This window comes from Enhydra lutris, unplaced genomic scaffold, assembly GCF_002288905.1.
Source record: "Enhydra lutris kenyoni isolate GAN:26980312 unplaced genomic scaffold, ASM228890v2 scaffoldscaffold14, whole genome shotgun sequence".
Taxonomy (NCBI): Eukaryota; Metazoa; Chordata; class Mammalia; order Carnivora; family Mustelidae; genus Enhydra; species Enhydra lutris.
The window spans coordinates 40,280,940-40,302,708 of NW_019154098.1; the positions used below are offsets into that span (position 1 = coordinate 40,280,940).

The 21,769-nt window shown below is 38.1% G+C and overlaps 1 protein-coding gene across 1 annotated transcript in view; it reads right to left on the minus strand.

Annotated features, from left to right (window-relative positions):
• The window catches only part of LOC111146606 (carboxypeptidase Q), a 496,537-nt gene that overhangs the window by 174,147 nt on the left and 300,621 nt on the right, over positions 1 to 21,769 (minus strand). Inside the window, exon 5 of the mRNA XM_022502233.1 lies at positions 12,191 to 12,302. Coding sequence (XP_022357941.1) covers positions 12,191 to 12,302 — 112 coding nt within the window. The remainder of the gene's footprint in view (positions 1 to 12,190; positions 12,303 to 21,769) is intronic.

Below are 21,769 nucleotides of genomic sequence, written 5' to 3' on the forward strand. Positions count from 1 at the left end.
AATCAACCAAAACACCATGACCTAGATAAGTCCAAAATAAAGGAATAGAAAAAGAAAGAGTAACAAAAAGAAAGTTGATTCTATGATATTAATGTAAGATAAAATAAACTTGAGTGGAAAAACATCATTAAAGATAAAGGTCTCAAGGCTCAACTATATAAAGCAACAAAACTTTAACCTATTGTGGGGCGCCTGGGTGGCTCAGTGCGTTAAAGCCTCTGCCTTCGGCTCAGGTCATGATTCCAGGGTCCTGGGATCGAGCCCCGCATCGGGTTCTCTGCTCAGCGGAGAGCCTGCTTCCTCCTCTCTCTCTCTGCCTGCCTCTCTGTCTACTTGTGATCTCTGTCTGTCAAATAAATAAATAAAATCTTTAAAAAAAAAAAAAAACAACTTTAACCTATTGTAAGCCAAGATGATGGAAATTCAAGGAGAAATCCTCGTGGAAGATTTTAATACGCTTCTCTCGAAAACATCAAGCCAATTAAAAGCTAGTAATGATACGTTAGTTTTGAAGAGCACAATTAATAAGACTGCTCTAATGAATATATGTAGAACCCTATTCCTGGGGAAAGGCTAATATATTCTTTTCAAGCCATTTTTAATATATTCTTTTCAGTACATTTTTCTAATATAGATCTCTAATATATTCTTTTCAATACATTTTTTAAAAATTGACAATGTAATATTAACCAAAAATCTGTCTCAATGAATTCAAAAGACCTGGTAAACCATGTTTCACAATCACTATGTAAAAAAATTGGAACTCAATAATTCAATAATAACTTTATATTTTGGGAAACTTAAAGAAAGCTGTAATGATTTGAAGAGCTAAAGAAGACTCATAATGAAAATTTCAACATATTTACCTTGGGGCTAATAATACATTATATGTTAATTTAAAAAAATTCCAACATATTTAACTGGATGGCTATTAAGGCACTATTTCAAAACTGTGGGAAGCAGTTAAAGTATGCTTAGAGAGATATGTATGTTAGAAAATAAGACTATCAATTAATAAACATTCACTTCAAGAAGATAGAAGAGGGGAGGCTGGGTGGCTCAGTTAGTTAAACATCTGATTTTGGCTCAGGTCATGATTTCAGGGTCCTGGAATCAAGCCCCACATGGGGCTCCCTGCTTAGTGGGGAGTCTGCTTGTCCCCCTCCCTCTTTCCTTCTCCATCTGTCCCAACCCTTGCTTGTGCTCTGTCTCTCAAATAAATAAAAAAATCTTTTAAGAAAAAAAGAAGATGGAAGAAATAAATAAAACAGAATAAACCCAAATATAGAAGAAAATAACATCATTTATGTAAATTCAAAATCACAAAAACTATATGATACTGCTTGGGGATATACCCATTTACAGGGTGGTGGTAAAATAATCTGAACACTTGTTGCAACCTCAGTGGGAAAAGGGGATGGATCATGGAGGGGTACAAAACCGCCTTCAATTGCATTGATCATTTTTTATTTCTGTTAAATTAAGGATCTGAAACAAATATTTGAAATTGTTAACATTTATGAAATCTGAGTGGAGGATGTGCTAGTGTTTGTTAGTCTCTGTATCTTCCAAATATTTCAAGTCCTTTTCAGTTGGGAAAAAACCGAAACGGTGGGCAAAGAAAATATTTAAAGAGAAACATTAAGAAAAGGAAATGAGATTTTCTACTTTTGTAAGTTGTATGTAGGATCAGCTTTAGGTCCTTCTTCTGTAGAAGGGATAATAGTAACTTCCACCTTCTAGACTCAATGACAGCAGCACATCCAGCTTAGCTCAGAGCCTGGTCCAGCGTGCTCTAGAATGCTAACAGCTATTGCTGTTTCCTCCTAGAGTTGGAAAGAGACTACTCTCATCTTCACATCAACTGGATGATCCTACTGCACTTACATCCTAAAGCAAAGGTACTCACTGCTACTGTCAATTCCTAAAAAACAGAAAACAAAAACCCCCCAAAGCATCATACATTTTTAATTAGTAAATGGATGTGAGGGTCATGAAACGTAGGACACTGCTGAAGGGTTTTCTTACTGTAGCCACTTGAAGGCTGCCTTGTCTCCCGATATCCCTAGTCGCTTTCCCCCAGAGTGTTATTCCACTTGAATTCCAAGTCAGTGAGGTGGTCATCATCAGTAGTAATCCTACCACTACAGTTTTCTTCAACATTTCATGCCCTGGAATTTTCCTTGTTGCCATTCTGATAGATATGTGTTTGTTTACATTGTGTTTGACTCGTATAACAGCCCTGTAAACATATTGTCATTTATTTTGCTAATAAGGAAATAAGGCCCAGATAGGTCCAGTGATCTCCCAGAGATAATAAGACATACCTCAGAGGGCTGTTTTGAGGATTTAAAAAGGTCACGTAATATAATTGACAGATAGGAGACATTCCATAAATCCTGGTTCTCCTCCCTTCTCCCAAGCGTTCAATTAATGTTTGTTGATCTATCATTCAATTAATGTCTGTTCATTATGTTAAATGAAAATATAGGGCACACGTTTCTTTTGTCATATATTTTGCATTTTTATCAAAGATTCCCTGCTTCATAAATTGAACCACTGTTTTTGTTTTTCTGTGTGTGGGTTTTTTTTTTTTTTTTTTTTTTTGCAACAACATATGGTAAAGTTCCAGAAAGATAATCAATTAAAAACTCCTCTAACTCTTCATTTGTGGCCAAAATGACATTCAAATGATTTTGTCTAAAATTATTCAACTATGAAAGATGAATTCACACTTTCCTCTTTCAGAAAAGGAGTAATTACAGCATGAAGCATTTGATGAAATATTTCTTTGTTCTAACATGCTGCCTGAAACAAGTGAATTTGGGATGGCTAGTGGATATATGGTGATGAGAAGAGAAAGATAGCCTTTGAAACACTTCCTAATTATATTTTCACACACACATTAATCACAGCAATAACTCAGAATAGTTTCAACTATATTTTAAATATATTCCTTCTAGAAGATGCCATTCAGAGGAAGAACAATCATACAAGCATCTGTGGTCATCGTTCTCTATTTTCTACACGTGAGGATTTTCTGAAAATGCCTAGAAATTGTAGGGTTTTGACCATATTAAAAAAATAGATTTCTTGAGACCTCAGCCACCAGGGTAAATTGTAAGCAATAAACACTAGACTTGATTCTTTGTTTTCCCCACCTTGATTTTTTTTTTTTCTGTATTTCAAACAATTTACTTTGTAGTAGATTATGTTGCTGTCAATAGCTATTTCCTGTTTTTACTACCTTTTCCTTCAGGTTTATTATAAATCTTTGCATATACAGTGTTACTAGGCTAAGGACATCAGCAGTGAGAACAAAGTGGACAGGAAAAGATGAAGAGCTCTCTTTTCCCATGTCCTGTGAGTGTTATTTTAATTCTGCATCATATTTATGAAGCATCTACTAGGAGACCTCTAAGGCAGTGAGAAGAGAATCAGCCTTCTATATGCTCAGGGATGGTGGCTATACTGGGATGATGGTTTCAGTTCGGCTCATTGGAATCTGCTATTCTTTTCTTATGAGCACTACTCTGCTGGGGGACATCCCGACCAAGCTAAACTATGCAACAGAATATAGTCAGAGACAGACTCAATCCTGAGATTATATCCTCTACTGCAATATCCACTCTTGTTTTGGCCTTTAGTATCTAACAATAATAGTTGTTATTATTAATAACCTAGTGGGGGCCAGACACTGTCTAAATTATTTCAAATTACCCTATCAATTATTGAAGATTACACTGTTCCCATTGTAAGGAAGAGGAAACATCTAAAAGACTAAATAATTTGTCCAACATAATACAGCTACTAAGTAGCACAGAAAGACTTGAATCTAAAATACTCTTAACATGGAATATATGCTTATTCTGCTATACAGCCTGTCTCTCATTTATCTGCAGATTTTGAGTTAATTTAAGGAGTGAGGAAGGAGATGTAAAGGGTTGAAAAGTCCATGGGACCTGAGTCACATGGTATAGTCTGGAGATGCTGGTGTCCGGGCCACGGCTGAACATCAGCTCATCAATAATGATGATCCAGTGTGAGGAGGGCATCAGCAGGATTACAAGTAAGTCATCTAGTAATAGTCAACCTCTTTCAATACTTTATTTAGTCCATCATTGCTACCACACGCCTGGTAGAAACTTTCCATTCCTAGAGCTTGATTTTGAGAATGTTCACAGGGCTGGAGGAGCCTAAGAATGAATTAAATTAACACTTGTCTCCCAGGACCATTTTAAAAATCCATTTAACCCTAAAGGTCCAATCAGATATTTATAGTATATTTTCTTATTTCTTTGTTTGTGGACCTCTCTTTTTAGGCAAGTTTACTGGAACAGAATTCATTCTAAGCTGGGTAAGCTGCAGTTTTTGCAAAATGTATCATTAGCATGATGCAGAGAAGTGTGTAGGCGAAGAATAATACAATATGTGTGGAAACCCCATCACTTCCTCTTTGGTATATTTAGCATAGCGAGGTAGAAGCTGGCTGGTCAGCCCCACAGCAAACAGAATTTGCTTAGTAACTCTAAAGCTGTGGTTTTCTAGACTCTGTATAGCTGGGATCTCCCCAGGCCATTTTCCTGTGTCTTCATTTTGTTCATCATACTTCTTTATAAGTTAAAGGATGACACCTACCTCCTATCTTTATTTTAGAAAGAAGTCCTATCATGTCAATCCCATACTTAAAGTTTTCAATGGCTCTCTCTGCCTATAGCATCAACTCCAAACTTCAGCTTTGCATCTAGTGTACTTGACAAGCTGACCCTCCCCTTTTACTGGACTCGCTTCCAGCCGGTCCTCACTCACCTGTTGCTCTAGACATAGAGAAACATCCTCTACTCCTCAAACTATGTACTTTCATGAGCTCTAAATTTGTCTTTTCTTCTCCTGACTCCTACCCATTCAAGGCTTAGCTCAAACGTCTCTGTCCACATGATGCTCTTGCTGCCTGACTATGAGTTCTTCGATGGAAGGACTTGTATTATTTCCATTTTATTTGGTTGACATGAAATAGATGTTCCATATTTATTACTGAAATAGGAGATCTCCTTTTGTGCTAATGTGTACAACAATGTAATGATACTGTTTTCATGAAGCAGCCTACGTCTTTCCAGACAGTCCCGCCCTGGATTTCTACGGATCCCATTCTTGGGTGGGAAGAAATCTACTGGGGCGCTAAGCATACCATTATTAAGTCTTTCCATACTCCTTCCTCTCCAGGATAAATAATACCAAAGCTTCCGATTCCTCTAACAACACCACATTTCTTAGCTTTCTAAGGGCATGCAGGCCAAATCAAAGCAGATGTGGGGGAGGAAGCCGAGCGTGCTGTGGGGAAAGGGGCCCCTGAGACTCACCTCTCTCAGCATTCATCTACCATCCCTCCAGGCTCTTTGTCAGACAGGAAGGAGTTGCTCACAGTCTGCATGCCACTGGGCCTGGGTCTTGTCTATTTCTACAGAGAAATGGTATATTCTAACTAACTAATTAAATAGTAACAGCAATACTCATGCCAGCCTTGGGCTCTGAAATGACTACAGAAGCTCCCACACCACAACCAAACTAAAAGGCAGAAGAACTTCTAAGTGATTCATTTTACTTCATCTCATGGACATATTTAGAAGATCAGTCTACACAGTTTGTCTTTTTACACATGGTAGTGAAAATGTCTATGTCAGCTGATGAGGTGTAAAGACGCCAGTACTTTAGTGAAACTTATAAATGTGATTAAACCTCAGGAAAACTCAGCAATTCCCAACTGAAAAAATATGTATCTGCTACATGTCTTCTGGTAAAGCCAGACATGCTCCTAGAGTCTGAATAAAAAAATCTGAATAAAAAAAATGAGAAGATCATCCTCAAAAAACCATGAGAAGAGACCAAAAATGTCAGTAAAGCTACTTTTAGAAGTACAAGAAAGAAAGAAAGAAATCAAGAAAGAAAGAAAGAAAAAAAGGAAGAAGAGTAAACATATTCTTAGAGTCCAATTCTTCTACTGTTCCAAGTATTTGTCTCATTAAATACAATTATAAAAAGTCAAGACCAAAATTTATTCAGAAAAATAAAAGCAAACTACCAACTACACATTAAAATTCAAATTAATAAAGATGAAATTTAATGTTGGGAGAAAATATATTTTTTAAGACTTAAGTTAATTTCTTAGTTCCACAGCAGATATATTATTCCCCAAAGGTATTGAGGACCAGTAATTTTAAGAGGATACCTTTCCCAGGGCTATCAGTCTCCCTTCCTATGTTCACAAAATAATTGTGGAGAAAGAGCATCCAAAGGGAGAGTAGGGAGATTTTTTGGCATATTTTAGGATAAAAATTCTTCTAGAAAAGAAAAATGCTACCAAATTCTGATTCCTTTGGGGCCATGGAAAAATCTGGTAGAGAGCCCTTAGCATATGTCAAACATTTCTGATAATACTACTTTCATTTAAATAAAACAGCCTCAGATAGCATGGATAAGAGGTTAGTTGTTGGGCAAAGTTTGCACATGGGTACAAATGCACTTCAAGAAGAAATATAAGAATAATCTCTACTATGCCAACTAAGGGAGCACTGAATGGTTCCATCTTGTCCATATTCTGGCAACCACAAGATCCCAAATATAGACTAGAAAATCTAGAATGAAAACAAATCCAAGGCTCTTTGCATTCAGTTCTATAAAGTATACGTGTGTATTTTGGGTTCTTCTTCAGCTCTGTCAACACCAGTAATGCCCCCAGTAATACCCAAAGCATACTCTACCCACTAATGTGTACACTCTCCCAACAAATATATTTTGATGAATCAAGAAATTACCAAGAGGGAGTTTCCTAAAATTATTTGAGTATCAGATGCTTTTTTTTCCTATATAATATCTCATCATCCTGAGGATAAGCTTCTTGGAAACAGACTGGGTGCTCTGTTCCAGTAAAAGAGTATTACAAAATACATACAAGTAAGGGATCAGGCTGCCTGGATTTGACTTTTTTAATATGATATCTGTGTGATCTTGGGCAGGGTACTTAGCTTTTTTCTGCTTCAGTTTTCTCTTCTGTAAAATAGATAGAAGATGTATCTTCACAGCTTGGAGTTGTCAAGAAGGAAACAGAGTATGTGCATAGTGGAGTGCTTAGCACAATGTCCACGATATAGTAATATTCTGTAAACATTAGCTTTTAGAACTGTTATACTCAGTGGTATGGCTAAGCCCGGGGTGGTGGGGAGGACCTTTCCAAGTGGGATTGCCTTTTCTAGTCCGGGCCAGTGCCAAGCCAGCTTCAGGGCTCTAGCTGTCTCTAGCTCTACCTCTTAGGTGTCCATTTTATTGGAAGTTGTTCATTTCCCTTGCTCCATTATTTCGGATTGGACTTCTGGGACTTTTCCAAGGGAGGCTTGACTGAGGAGAAGGAAATCCTCTTCCTGGATGGATGCCTCCCTCTAAGAGAGAATCCACTGCATTCGAGGTGGGTGCCTGAAGCTCTAACTGCACCAAAGCTTTGGCATGCATGTGGCTGTGTACCCTTGTGGACTTCTGGGCCTGGAGGGCTTGATGACTCGTGCATAACTCTTCCTACTTCCCGCTTCTGCCCTGTTGTTCCTGTTGACACAATGTTCATGATAATGGCCATTCCAAGAATCATTCCTTTGGTTTTTGAGGTCTTTTTTTTTCTTTCTTGATTACTCAAATAATACTTTCTTATTATAAAAAAAAAATTATATAAAAATATTAAATAAAAAGTATACATTTCCTGTAGTTTTACAAATCCTCACTTCCCCTACAGTCCCAAGATTGTTATTGTCAAAAATTATCTCCTTGTTTTTAATGATGTGAAGGACTAGAGGCTCCACACTCTGCTAGGAAGTCTTCATTGTGCCCCCTTTGCTTCAGGAATTTGTATTTATCCTTAGAAAAGAAAGCTTCAGTATTGCCTTTGTGAAGATGCCCTGATCCAGCCACACCGTCCTCATCCCTCCTTTCACTAGGTGCCCAAAGTCATTTGTACATATTTCAATTAAAGAACATATTTCAACTAAAGAATGGTAATTTTTTAATTCAATGTCTCCCCCACTTCAAGGAGTTTGGTGACCGTGTCTATTCCTCTTTGGTACAAGGCACCTGGAACACTGACATGCAATCCAGTGCACGATAAAAATTTGCTGAATGAACGAGTAAAGGGATATATAAAACATATATTTTTCTAACACATGGACTTTTGAGGCCTATAATAATCACAATTAAGACACTCAGGTTTAAATTTCTCTAGCAAGATGTTTCACATATATTCCATATTTCAACAACTAAGTCGTGCTATTAATTCTGATTTTCTTCCTTTGTGTAGGCTCCAAAACTCAAAATTTTAGCTTCACAGAAAATGGTAAAGTTGGAAGAATTGGGGGATGGATGGTAGTTTATTTTTCAAGTGCCAAATGAACATTTTGAAGCATAGCATCTTTGGCCATAGGCTTTGTTCACTGACACCAGAACATTCCAGGAAATGACATTTCAAATAAACAGTTTTGAGTCCAGTAAACCACAAACACAAAGATGTTTTCCATAGCACTTCACAGCAAATAGCCTTCTGTTGACAGTTACTCAGGAATGACTGATAATATTTGCAAAGCACAAATAACTCTTCTGTTAGATTAATTGGATATAGTTTTCGCTGATGGCCTGGGCAAAAGAGTGTTTCCATTAGAATAGTAAAAGAAAAGAACAAAAGAGAAGAGAGAAGAAGGATGAATCTTAGAATTATATTCCTAAATATAAGAAATCCTCTCTGGACCAGCACTTCAAATTCATGAGCCTCACTAAGGGACTCGGACATGCACGCTGCATGACATGTTGTCCACAGAACATCAGCCAAAAGGAGTTACTTTTCTTGGAAAAAAGATTGCAATGGAGCTTTCGTATTTCACCACTTAAACAGTTTGGGCTTAATACAATTAAGTGATATAATTATGAACCCATTTCCCAAAGTCCTATTTCTTGTTCAAGCGTATCAGTAATTTTCAAATAGAACTCGTATGTCATGAGTTGGACCCAGCTCTTCACATTAAAACACATAGGCAATCTACAAATAGAAATCCACAATCTAATTTTGACTTTAGAATTAAAGAAAGAGTAAGACTCAATGGGTACAAACACAGGAAGTGAGGTACAAAGGGGACACTGGGCATTTGACCTAAGCCAGAAGTGAAGGCAGGACGTGACAAGGAGAAATTCAGATGCCTCAAAATGAAAGTTGAAAAAAGTGAAGGGGTCACTGGATTTCCATCATATAAGAGATAGTAGCTTAAATAGTAAAGAGAAAGCATTTACCATAGCAGCTGGACCTAGAGTTACATCAGTGTAACTAACATATTAAGTGAAGAAGCAATATAATTACTAATGGGGGTGGGGGTAAAAAAATTACCATTCTCCCTTACATAAAAAATAGGTACTGTGAGAGTCAGGCTTACTATATAATAAAAAGTTAACATTTATTGAGTACTTGGGTTGGGTCAGGCACTGTTCTAAGTACATTATATGAATAGACTATTTAATTTTCAAAGCAATTCTATGAGATAGAAACTATTATTATCCCAATTCAACAGATGAGAAAACTGAGGCACAGAAAGGCAAAGGTCACATGCTTAATTAGTAAGATGCAGGGCTGGGATATGAACTCAGGCAGTCTGGCTCCAGAGTCCTATACATTTTTAACAGTATGCCATGTTGCCTCTTAACACCATCTCAAAAGAATATTACTCTTTGGGGCACCTGGGTGGCTCAGTATGTTAAGCATCCTCTTGGTTTCAGCTCAGGTCCATAGTCTCAGGGTCGTGAGATGGAGGCCCAACTTGAGCTCTGTGCTCAACAGGGAGTCTGCTTGAGATTCTCTCATTCTCCTCCTTCCTCTATCTCTCTGTCCCTCCTGCCATTTGTTCTCTCTCTCTTAAGTAAATAAATAAATATTTAAAACAAAGGAAATACTACTCTTTATTTCAGTTTTATTCATATGTTTACATAGGTCTTCAGAAATCTATAGGAGAGCTAAGTCCTGAATTGAAGGAGACTAGTTACTAGCTATCAAAAGCAACAGAAGTCAGTGTTAGAAAAAGATATGCAATTCACCTTTGCATGGTGTTACATTTATCTATGCAATTGAATCCAACTCAGTTAACAATGATTTAGGGTCTCATGCTGAGTACCAAAAAAGTAAGATTCAAAGTCTAGAGAAGACACCACTTTTATTCCCATCTAGAGCAGATAAAATACTCTGGAAGCTTACAGTTAAAAGAGATGAAGAAAGTGAAGAACAGAGAGTTCAAATGACCTGCCCGATGCCAAAAAAGGAGTTTGAGGCACAAAGGGACACAAACTCCAAATCAGATGGGTCCAGTTCTCTGGTTGCTCTACCACTGTTTCTAATCAAGCTGGCTGAACACATCACAATAAAATTAACTTCCTAAATGCGTATCTGGGCCCTAAAAGGAAGAAAATGTTTGATATCTGCCTGGCTCATGTCTGGAACACACTTCATTCTGGAATGAACAGATTACCAAGGGAGTATTTTTAAAGGAAGGAGGAGAGGACTTACATATAAGGTCTCACTGATCTTCTCTGAAGAATGTATGTTTTAAAAGGGTTTTAATTGCTGGGCAATTCATCTCTCTCAAACCTCACCCAATTCTAAAACCAGACCTTGACATTAGACACATACTGGCACCCATATGAACAGGTACCTGTGTAGGTTCCAACACTATTCTACGGGTCTTAAGAAAAGAAGACATGCTTTAAACCTTTTTGTATGTCCAGCTTTTACAAACTACCTTCACACAGTGGGTGCTCAGTATGGAAGTGATGTCAAAAGTTCGAGTACCTGCAATGTAAGGTTTCCAATGAGCTTGTTTTCTTTCCCCCCAAAATGGCCCTGTATCAGGTCTTTTAGTGATTTTCATCAGATCATTTCAGTGGACCAATTTTATGCATTCTTCCACCACCAGCCCTGACCTGCCAAGGGACATTTGGCAATGTCTGGAGACATTTTTTGGTTGTTATAGCTTGAGGGAGATGGTACTTACTGCCATCCAGCATATAGAGGCCACGATGCTGCTAAACATCCTACATGAGACAGACCCCACAATACAGAACTATGTAGCCCCAAATGTCAGTAGTCCCAAGGTTAAGAGACACCAGCCTATTTAAAAGGAAAAAAAGCACAACCACCTTTCTATCTCACCAGTTTTAAAACACAACTAAAACATAAATCAAAATGGTACACGAAAGATTTGCCCCAAGCAAGACCGTGTCAGGAATCTATTGTTAACATGACCAATCATTTGATGGGCTTATTTATAGGATAGAAGGGTTCATTAAAAACGAGAAGAAATGCATGAATTTAAACACATACGTATTTAACTAAGCAATGGAAAGCCTTCACCAAAGAGGATGTTCTTATCTTTACTGTATCTGAAACATAGTTACAACATAAAACCTTCTACTCATGAGGCATTTCATGGCCAGACTGCTCGGACTCAGACGTGGGACTTCGACTTCAGATTGTTTCATTATTTCTAACCTCACTCAAAATCTGCCGTTTTGATCAGCACGCAAAGAGGAAATGTATGTTTTTTGTTTTCAAAGAGGGTCATCAAAAACCACTTTCACTATTAGCTTTTCCTTTTTATGCCTGTCCATCTTTCTCATGTCTAGGTTCACCTGGAAGTTCCAATCTTCAGCCTGGGTTCCTTATTGTGGGTAAGGGGATCAAGCCTTCAGTCCCATGTTGCTCTCTCTGACTTCTGCCATGGAAAGACAGCTGCAGTAGAACAATCTTAACAGCCAGATAATGTCTTTAAGATGAACAAGGAAAAGGAGGCAGGGGGAGCTGCTGACTTTTCTTTGCACTTGGTCATGGTTTCCTTACATAGTCTCTAGCTGATGTGGTTACATTTGCTACAGTTTTATTTGCTTGTTCATTTTCCCTAGCGGCTGATCACATTTGATACTTTGGATGTCTGGCATACACTTGAATAAAAATTTCTTTTTTTAAGGGGACAAATTCATTCCTTCCCAAGAATCAACTGACAAAAAACATACAGACTCTTTGAACATATCAAAGTAACTTATCTGTTCAGTATTTTGTGTGTTGAGTTAAACATGTCACTACTGAAATCCTTACACATTGGTTAACGACTTTCTAAATATTTACCAAGATCTTTAATAAGCGAGAGTGCTTCCCATGATACAAAGGCTCCGCCGCCATCATCCATGGCGCCCTGCCCAACGTCCCAGCTGTCCAGATGTCCACTGACCAGTACAACCTAGAATAATAAAAAGAGAAAAAATAAAACTAAGCAGAAATGACATCAAAGAGGAAGCATTCACAGTCATTCCAAATACAGATCTAAAACTTTTATATTTTCTTTTCTATTTTTACATCTTAAAAGATCTGTGTCATTACCAGTGGAAAACCTGGTAGAAGGCATTACAGAAGGGGTGGAAGGTCCTAATAATAATAAAAATTCTCACCTTGTACTTCTCTTTATTAATATAACTCTGAATACTAAAGTAAAATTTATTACTGACCAATGTTTGACAATTTTATTACACGGCTTAAAACATAAATGACATAAAATGGAGCTCAAAATTTCAACCACGTTCTCAGCTGCCCCAAATTCTAGCAAACATATAGTAAACATGTACTGGATTGAAATCAAATGAAAAAGTGAGAACAATAATTAAGTTTTAAAACAAATGATCGTGCTTTGTGTATTATAAATCACTTCACTGTTGAATAACTATACTGGAGTTACTACCTAGAGTCTAAACAAAGAGCTTTTTAAAAAACGTTCCTTTTACAATAGTGTTAAGTAAGTCTACAGATTGTATTATAAATTTTAAATCACCATAGGTTTAAATGTTTTTCAAGAATCATTAGTAATTCTTTCCAGGAAAATATAAAACACATTTCAGTGAAATTAAACTTTATGAAAACATTTTAATTAAAGCAAGTAAAATGATGCTCAGTTAATGGGATACCCATATGCTAAAACTGTATCTTGACCTGTATTTCATACAATATGCAATACCAAATTAGATTAATTACAAATCTAAATAAAGATGTTAGAGGAAAGCATAGAACAGTTTTGTCAACTTGGAGTAGGCAAAGAGTTCTTAAACTGAACCCCAAAAGCACAAAACATAAAAGAAAAAATAGTAAATCTAACTTTTAAAAAATGAGGAATGTCTGTTATCAAAAGACCCCAATACATGAGTGAAAAGGCAACCAAGATAATTCCAATACAAACACACACAAAAGGAACTATACCCAGGTTATATAAAGAATTCCTATCAAACAGAATTAAGAGAGAGCCAATTGATAAAAACATGGGCAAAAGACTTGAACGGACAATGCACAAAAAAAGATATACAAATAAATATGAAAGGGTACTCAGGTTCACTATTATCAAGTAAATAAGAATTAAAGCACATTCAATATATATCCAGCAAAAGGACTAAAATTAAAAATGCAGAAAAGGTCAAATATTGGTGAAGAGATGGAGTGACTGGAACTCTCACACATTGCTGCTGTGAGTGTAAATGCTTACAACCACTCCGGAAAACTGGTTTATCTACTAAATCTGAACAAACACATGCCCAATGCCCCAACAGCTCCACTCCTATATATTTCCAACAGGAATGTATGTGTATATATTCTTTCACCAAAAGAGATGTACTAGAATTTTCAGAATGCCCCCATCCCCCTTCCCAAAAGGAAACTATTTAAATGCTTGTTAAACAGCAGAATGAATAAATTGTGTTATATTGATCAGTAGAACACTACACAGCAGTAAGAATGAACAAACACAATATATCATCAATGGAAATGAATCTCATAAACATAATGAAAAATGAAAGAAACCAGACACAAAAATAATGTATCATGTATAATTTCATGGATATAAAATATAAAAACAATTAAAACAGGAGAATGAGTGAAAGGTGAGAAGAGTTAGTGACATGAAGGGGCTAATAAGGAGAGCTTCTGAGGTGCGGTCATTTCTGATTTTTGATCTGGGCACCAGTTACACAGGTGTGCTCAGTTTGTAAAAAAGCTTACCTTGTCACACACTCAGGATCTGTGTACTTTCTCTGAGAATATTACACATCAATAAAAAGCTTTCAAAAGTTAAGCCGATTGATGTCTATGTACAACATGTAGTAAGCAAACCAAAGTTGAACTGATCTTGATGAATGAAATAAAAATGCCCCATGACTTTGGGAAAGCAGGATTTGGGTTCTGAAATACCAGAGGGACCCTTGGTGCTGCCTGTTTCCCTGAGCAGCTGCAGGATCTCCCATTGAGTCTGTATACACACACACACACACACACACACACACACAAACACACACACACACACACACAGCCCTGGCCTACATGACTTCACTATAGTCACAAACAAGTACAACGCCTTGTAACTAACAAGACTAACAAATGGCCATGTAATGAACCCAAATGGATTGTTTCTAAGGAAAAGAATTAAAAAAGAAGAAAGAAGAAACCATGTTGCAATAGCAGGAATTTCTGATTCAGAAACTGGTGTAATCCCATGTGGGATGAACAAACCAATTAGTCAATGTTCTCACCATCCTCAGAGCCATTTTCCCAATGAAGCTAGAGTTACAGTGGATTAAAAGTATCAAAATCTGTTTTAATGAACTTTTTCCCAGTTAACACATAAGAGTAACTAAATCAAGGCAGTTATTATTTTATCCCTCAGAATAATTGAGGTTATTTTATAATCACACATCTTTAGGTTTCCTAAAATGTCTCCATTGTCCAACCCAGAATTATTAGTTAAACAAATAATTAAAAGATGGGGAAAATGATTTTGGATGATGGGAAACTAAATGATATCCCATAAGATAAGGCTTTTGGCATAGTGCTAGAGAAGAATGGTTACAAACCACTTAGATCATGAGAGCTTATTTTAATATTTAATCAGAATATATATTGGGGGCCACCATGGGATAGCAGTTATGATTTTGAGACAATATGGGAGCATTTTTAATGAACCTGAGTTTTCCTAATTGTAAGAGCTCTACTACCCTTAGAAAATAATAGTGTCCAAGGTCTCCTTCCTTATTGCAGCCTCACAAAGGACAAATCAGTAAAGCATACAAACTCCCCATGCCTTATGTCAGGGTCAGGCAGAAATGAACATTGCCTAGAATACATTTGGATCTGACTTGGGAAAATGAAATAAAAATGGACTACCTGGAAACACAGAAAGCTCCAGTTTTATGAAAAAGAATCGCCTGATAAAAGAGGAATACACAGTCCCTTTCCTGCCTGTTACCTGACATGGGGCCCTTAGCACACTGACAGGGCCTAGAACCTTACCCACCTGGGCGCTGCCCTCTGAGGCGGGCAGAACACTGACCAATTCCCCACCCTCCACCTCCCTTTTTACCACCATGTCTTCAAAATGCGGTCAAGAGTAAAAATTATTAAAACCATAGCAGCAGCAATAGCAGCCACACCAAAATGGGAAGGAAAAGGGGAGCTGTGATGATCTGAAATGAAGGTTGTTATTTGTGAGGCACACATGAGCCCTGACTACCAAAGACTCAGGCCTTGGGGTGGGGGTGAGGGCTGGAGGGGGAGAACCTAGCACAGGAGGGCAGAAACGCAGCACTGGACACCTGCTACGATGAACAATTCGACTGGCAGTGGCTCATAAGCCCCTCCAGACCAGCTGTGGGTCTGAGAGCAGAGATAAACCAAATCAAGGGTAGACAGAGAGCAGCCTCAAGGACAAGCCCCTTACTTCTTTGTTACTGGTGCACACAGAGACACTGAGTGCAAATAGATTTGCCCGATTCAAAGATGAGTAAGAACATAATCAAAATGGGACATATGAAAAATACGGCAGAACAAGGGAGAGAGAACAGCCTCAGAGCAACCACATTCTTATGAAAACAAGCTAATGCAAGATATTGGAGAAAATGTCACATCTTTGGCATTTATTGCAAGCATTTATTCAACAATTTGTATTGAGTTTCTGTTACAGGTCAGAAATGCAAAAATGAAAAAAATAAGTATTCTATCCTAATGGTATTATCATTCTGGTAAGGGGGATGGACAATAAATAAATACAATATAATGGCAGTTTTAAGTGCTATAAAGAAAAAAAAAAACAGGACAAAGGAAGAGAACAGAGAGTGGTGGTGACAGGGAGAGGAAAGATGGTCTGCTTCCTCTTCAACTGGACCGCGGCAGGAGAATTCTATACCCACCCTAACAGTGAAAGAAATCTAGATAATCTACAAAATCATCACTTTTCAAGGCCCATCAGAGATCTGATTGTGACTCAGCCAGAGGAGCTGAATTCCAGAGGATAACAAGCTCATCCAAGGAGAGATGGGACACATGAACTGCTTGGCCTTTTACAGCGACAGGAGGAAGAGTGACAGTGACAACAGATGGAGGTGACAGACAAAAACAGGAAAGAAGACGACAAGGAAAATGTTAACAAATTCTGAAAAGGTGAATGTGGACTAATGTGAGAGTTTAGAATCCCTGAGAACTGCCCCTGTTAAGGCGCCAGGTACCCAATTTTCTAGATCTCTTCCATTGGTCTCCATCAGGCGCTCATAAGAATACTGGGAGCAGGCCAGACGCCCAGTGAGAGTTTGCCTCAATGGTGCAGGAGGGCAGAGAGACGATGACCAGATGCTGTTGGGAGGCAGGTGGCAAACATAAGCTGCCTCTGGGACCCTTCTCTCATAGGAAGCAGAAGTCATTTGCCCCCCTGGGGAGAAGGAGAAACCGGTCCTCCAGGGCAGTCCCAGGCAAAGGGCAGTGGCTAAAGGGCAGTGGGTAGAAAACTGCACTCCCACTCTACTGACACTAGGAAAAACATGTATGTCTCCGGGGGCAGTCAGGAAACCTACTCATACCCCCAATCATGCACTGATGTAAAGCAGAGTTCTGCGGCCACAGGGTGAGGGGGCCATATGGCAGAGCCTGGTTTCCACAGGGGTTGGGGGAGAGCAGTAATGTTGAGAAAGCTCTACTCTTGACCTCAGGCACACAGAGGGGCAGGAGAACCAAGAAACTGCCCTGTCTCCACAGGCGGCCTGCAGTGAGTAGTAACAAGCACCTCAGTAACAGCTTAGAGCTCAGGGAAGGGCAAGAGCCCAGAGAGAAACACTGGCTGGGGTGCAGACACATGGAGCTGGCTGAAAGTTGATAAAGCGAGATACCGGGAAAACTCGTCCAGCAACCCAACCCCTACAGAGACTAAAAACAGCACAGCAGCAACCCATACCAGACAAATGTGAAGTAGGTGAGCACCAACGGTAGGAACAGAAACAATAAAATCCAAACCTAGCTCAGCTATGAAAGATGGACTCAACCACACTCATACTAATGGTTTGACAGAAGAAAAGGCATAATCGCTTTTGGACTCACATACTGCTCACCTCAGGCTCTACTGTTTTCTTACATATGATATCCAGCATCCAGTCAAAATTATGATGTATTAAATAAGCAAGAAATAAAATGATCCATTGTCAGGAAATACAGTATTCAATATAATACTGCATATCCAAATATAGCCCGGATATTTAAAATATCAGATAAGGTCTTGAAATTATGATTAATATGTGAAAAATCTAGTGGAAAAGATGGGGGATTTCCTCAGAGAGATGGAAACTATATTTAAAAAGTCAAATGGAGGGGCGTCTGGGTGGCTCAGTGGGGTAAGGCCTCTGCCTTTGGCCCGGGCCATGATCCCAGAGTCCCGGGATCGAGCCCCGCATCAGGCTCTCTGCTCAGCAGGGAGCCTGCCTCCCTTCCTCTCCCTCTGCCTGTCTCTCTGCCTACTTGCGATCTGTCTTTCAAATAAATAAATAAAATCTTTAAAAAGTCAAATGGAAATGAAAAATATAATTATGTATGTATGGATTAAATACTTAAATGAAGTAAAAAATTAAAACTTATGTAAGAAAGGAAAATCTTCACGTCTTTAGGGGAGGGGGAGGAGATCTTAAACAAAATATTAAAAATGCAAAGCATGAAGAAAAGATGCATAAAGTCAACTATAAAAAATGAAGACTTTGTGTTCCTTAAGAGAAATCACAGAATGAGAGGATGTGCTACAAGTTGGGGGAAGATATTTATTATGCATATACCAAAAAGTGGTTTATATTAAAAATATATAAAGAATTCCTACTATTCAGCCAGAAAAGATGAGCAACCCAACAGGCAAATAGAAAAAAAGACATAAATAGGCATTTCACAGAAAAGAAATTATGAATGGACACCAAACATTTGAAAAGATGATCACCTTCATTATTTGTCAGGGAAACGGAAATTAAATCCTCAATAAAAGCCCACTCTGCACCTCTATAAATGTAAAAAAAATCTAAATCTGACAATATGAATTCCTGGCAAGGATGCTTAGCAAAAGGAATTCTCATTCACTACAGGTAGGAGTAGAAAATTGTTAAAACCCTTTAGGAAAACTATTAGGCACATCCTTTTAAAAGTTGAGCGTATGTGCATCACACACCCCAACAACTTCCCATAAGGTGCATATATTAGAGGAATTCCAGCACTTGAGTTCTTGGGAGATGTGGGCCAAAATGGTCATACTGAAGCAAGCACAAGGTCTCAAACCAGAACCAAGCCAAATGTCCCTCAACAGTAGAATGGATAAATAAATTGTAGCACAGTCATACAATGGAATATTATAAAGTAGTGACAATGACCTACACCTGCATCTATCAAAATAAATGAATCTCAAAACAAAAAGCAAAACCAAAAGCGGAAACCACAAAAGAGAAGACTTTGATTCCATTATATAAACTTCAAAATTTGGCTGAACTAAAGAATATAATCTTTAGCAATGTATACAAATATAATAATCATGAAGAAAAGCAAAGTAATGGTAAACCAAAATCAGGATAGTTTTTATATCAGATGGGGATTGGGGCAGAGTGGAGGAGATGATCAGAAACATATATACACTGATGACTCGAATGGGCTTCTAAGACACTGCCATGTGTTCTTTCTCTGAAACTGAGTGGTGAGAACATGTGTAATCCTTTCATTGTCATTTTTTATGCTGTACACACATGTTAAATAAAGTCTTTTGCAAGTGTGGCATATTGAAGAATAGCAAGAGTTATCAGAGATGTACCTTTGAAGGCAGGGAGCTCAGATGGTTTCGTAAGCGAGTTCAAACAAACATTACAGGTCACATATATCTCACTCTAATTCAGCTGTTGCAAAGCAAAGAAAAAATATGGAAAATGTCTGTATTTATTTACAATTATGATCTTGATTCTAAAACCTGAAATAGATAGAATCCCCCTTAAAACCAAGTAGAGATCAAAGATAAATGTAAAAATCAAAAATACTTGTATTGAAAGTTGTGATAATGGCTTAATGGTCTCCAAATGCCCATAGTAAATGGAAATTATATATATACCACCTATACCAAAAAGGGCCACTATTGGCTCACACTTATCTTCTTGGAATGCTTAGTTTTTAACATTCTGCATTTTAAATTGTGAGTTGTATAGGTGTATATCTAAACCTGACTTTAGTTCTTATTGATTGATCCTTAATAAACAGGATGCCCACTTAACTATGAAGCATGCTTCATTTTACAATGAATGTTTTGCTCAATCAAAAACCAGAAAGACGACTACTCAGTGTTTTTATTTTTTTGATTTTGTGATGTTTTGCTTTGCTTGTAGCTCCTTCATTGTCTTGGTCTCATTTTATTTGGTGTATTTTAAGAGGTAGTGGAAGGAGTATCAGGGTTGCAAAGTTCATGGCCTGGTACATTGCCAGACACAGGAAATCCCCAATCCAATTTTCAACAACAAAAATCATTAGATAGTTGAAAAATATGACCTACCAAAAAAAAAAAAAAAAAAAAAAAGGAGGAAAAACCCTGTCATTATTTGGCTTTAGAGAAGAAGCCAAGAAGTGATTTAATAATGGGCTTCAGCCATGACGGGCCCATCTGTGGAGGGTCTGAGCAGCAAAAGGTACAACAAAGGAACCAGTTCTGAGTTGCAGCAGTGACCGTGACGGTCGTAGACAAGATCAAGAATTTTCTGATGGAAGGCTTTTGTAGAAGTTAAAAAAAAAAATGGCTAACAGGGAAAAGGTTATGGAAAACTTCATTCCTAGGAGGATTTCTAAGACAGGATACATTCTTAGGTCTTACATGGAAAGCTAACTACAAAGAGATAAAATCTTTCAAGATTCCACTTAGTCCAATATTCCATGTCGGTTCTCAAGAATTCTACTTCTATTCTAACCACTTTAAAGGGAGAAACTGGCCTTTGAAAAGTATCCATAACCTCAACAGACTTTTCCCTGAACATCTCCTAGATCTCTGCCAAGGTCTTCCCACAATTTAGAATCTGAACACAGGTGGGCAGGCACTTCTCAAGAAATCTATGTTTTCATAATCTCTGCCAGAGACAAAGCCTTGGCTTTCAGAGGACAGTTGCTGAATGTATTGTGCTAATGCCCAACACAGACAAAAGAGACTATGTTTGAATGAATATTGTCCTCCCTAATGAACAGACTAGGTGGTCTATGAATAAAGCTAGGCTCCTGACACACAGGGTGTGTTCAGAGGCAAAACAGCAAACATCTGAGCTCCTTTTGAATTAATTTATATTCAAGCTTTATTTAGTGAAACTGTGGGTATTGATTGCTTACAGGATACAGACTTCTTTCACAAGAAAATGAACCACCTGTCCAATGCTCTCTCACCACCACAGCTACTCTTGAAAGAAGCTTTCTATTCCTTGAGTGTCCCTTCTTACATGTGCAGGGCACTCAGATTGGCTTCATAAAAGAAAGATTATGCCTGTTCCTAGTTGAATAGTCCAAGCACATTGCTGATATCTGAAAACAGGACAAGAAGGACCTAATTTATTTGTGACTCAACCATGGCTTAGGTAGATTTATAAATGTGATTGCAGGGGACTTGGAAGAAATGGCTGAAACTGATTCAAGATTGACTTGTGGATCAGACACAGAAGAGAGTGTCTATGGAAGGAAATCATTCTGATTAAGTGAAGGTAAATGGGTTTCATCCAGAAGTCATGATGGCTGCAAATGGAGATAATCTTTTTTTTTTTTTAAAGATTTTATTTATTTATTTGAGAGAGAGCCAGTGAGAGAGAGCATGAGCAAGAAGATCAGAAGGAGAAGCAGACTCCCCATGGAGCTGGGAGCCCGATGTGGGACTCGATCCCAGGACTCCGGGATCATGACCTGAGCCGAAGGCAGTCGTCCAACCAACTGAGCCACCCAGGCGTCCCTGGAGATAATCTTTTAAGTGAAAGAACGGTGTTCCTGAATCCTAAGCAACCACAGAATAAGTTGTCTCACTTGAGAGGATGGGAAGAGCAGAAAAGTTCAATGGCAACACTGTACTTGAACTTCCTCAAGGGAGGAAAGGGAGGCAGAGATTAGGCAATTTCTATTTCAAGAGTGATCACCTTTCCCATGGTCAAATCCAACTATGGTACAAGGCACAGCTATAACTTCTCTATTCTGACAGCCATTCACCCACCAGTATGTTCTAGGCTTTTGTTAGACATGATGCATAAGACTAAAAAATAAAAAATAGAAGCATTTGGTACTTTGGTACCAAATTTTCATTTTTCAGTTGAGACAAGCTAATAGAGGTATCATCCTTATAGAAAATGGGGACCAAGTTGTTGCGGAAGAAGTGAAGTGAAGGGA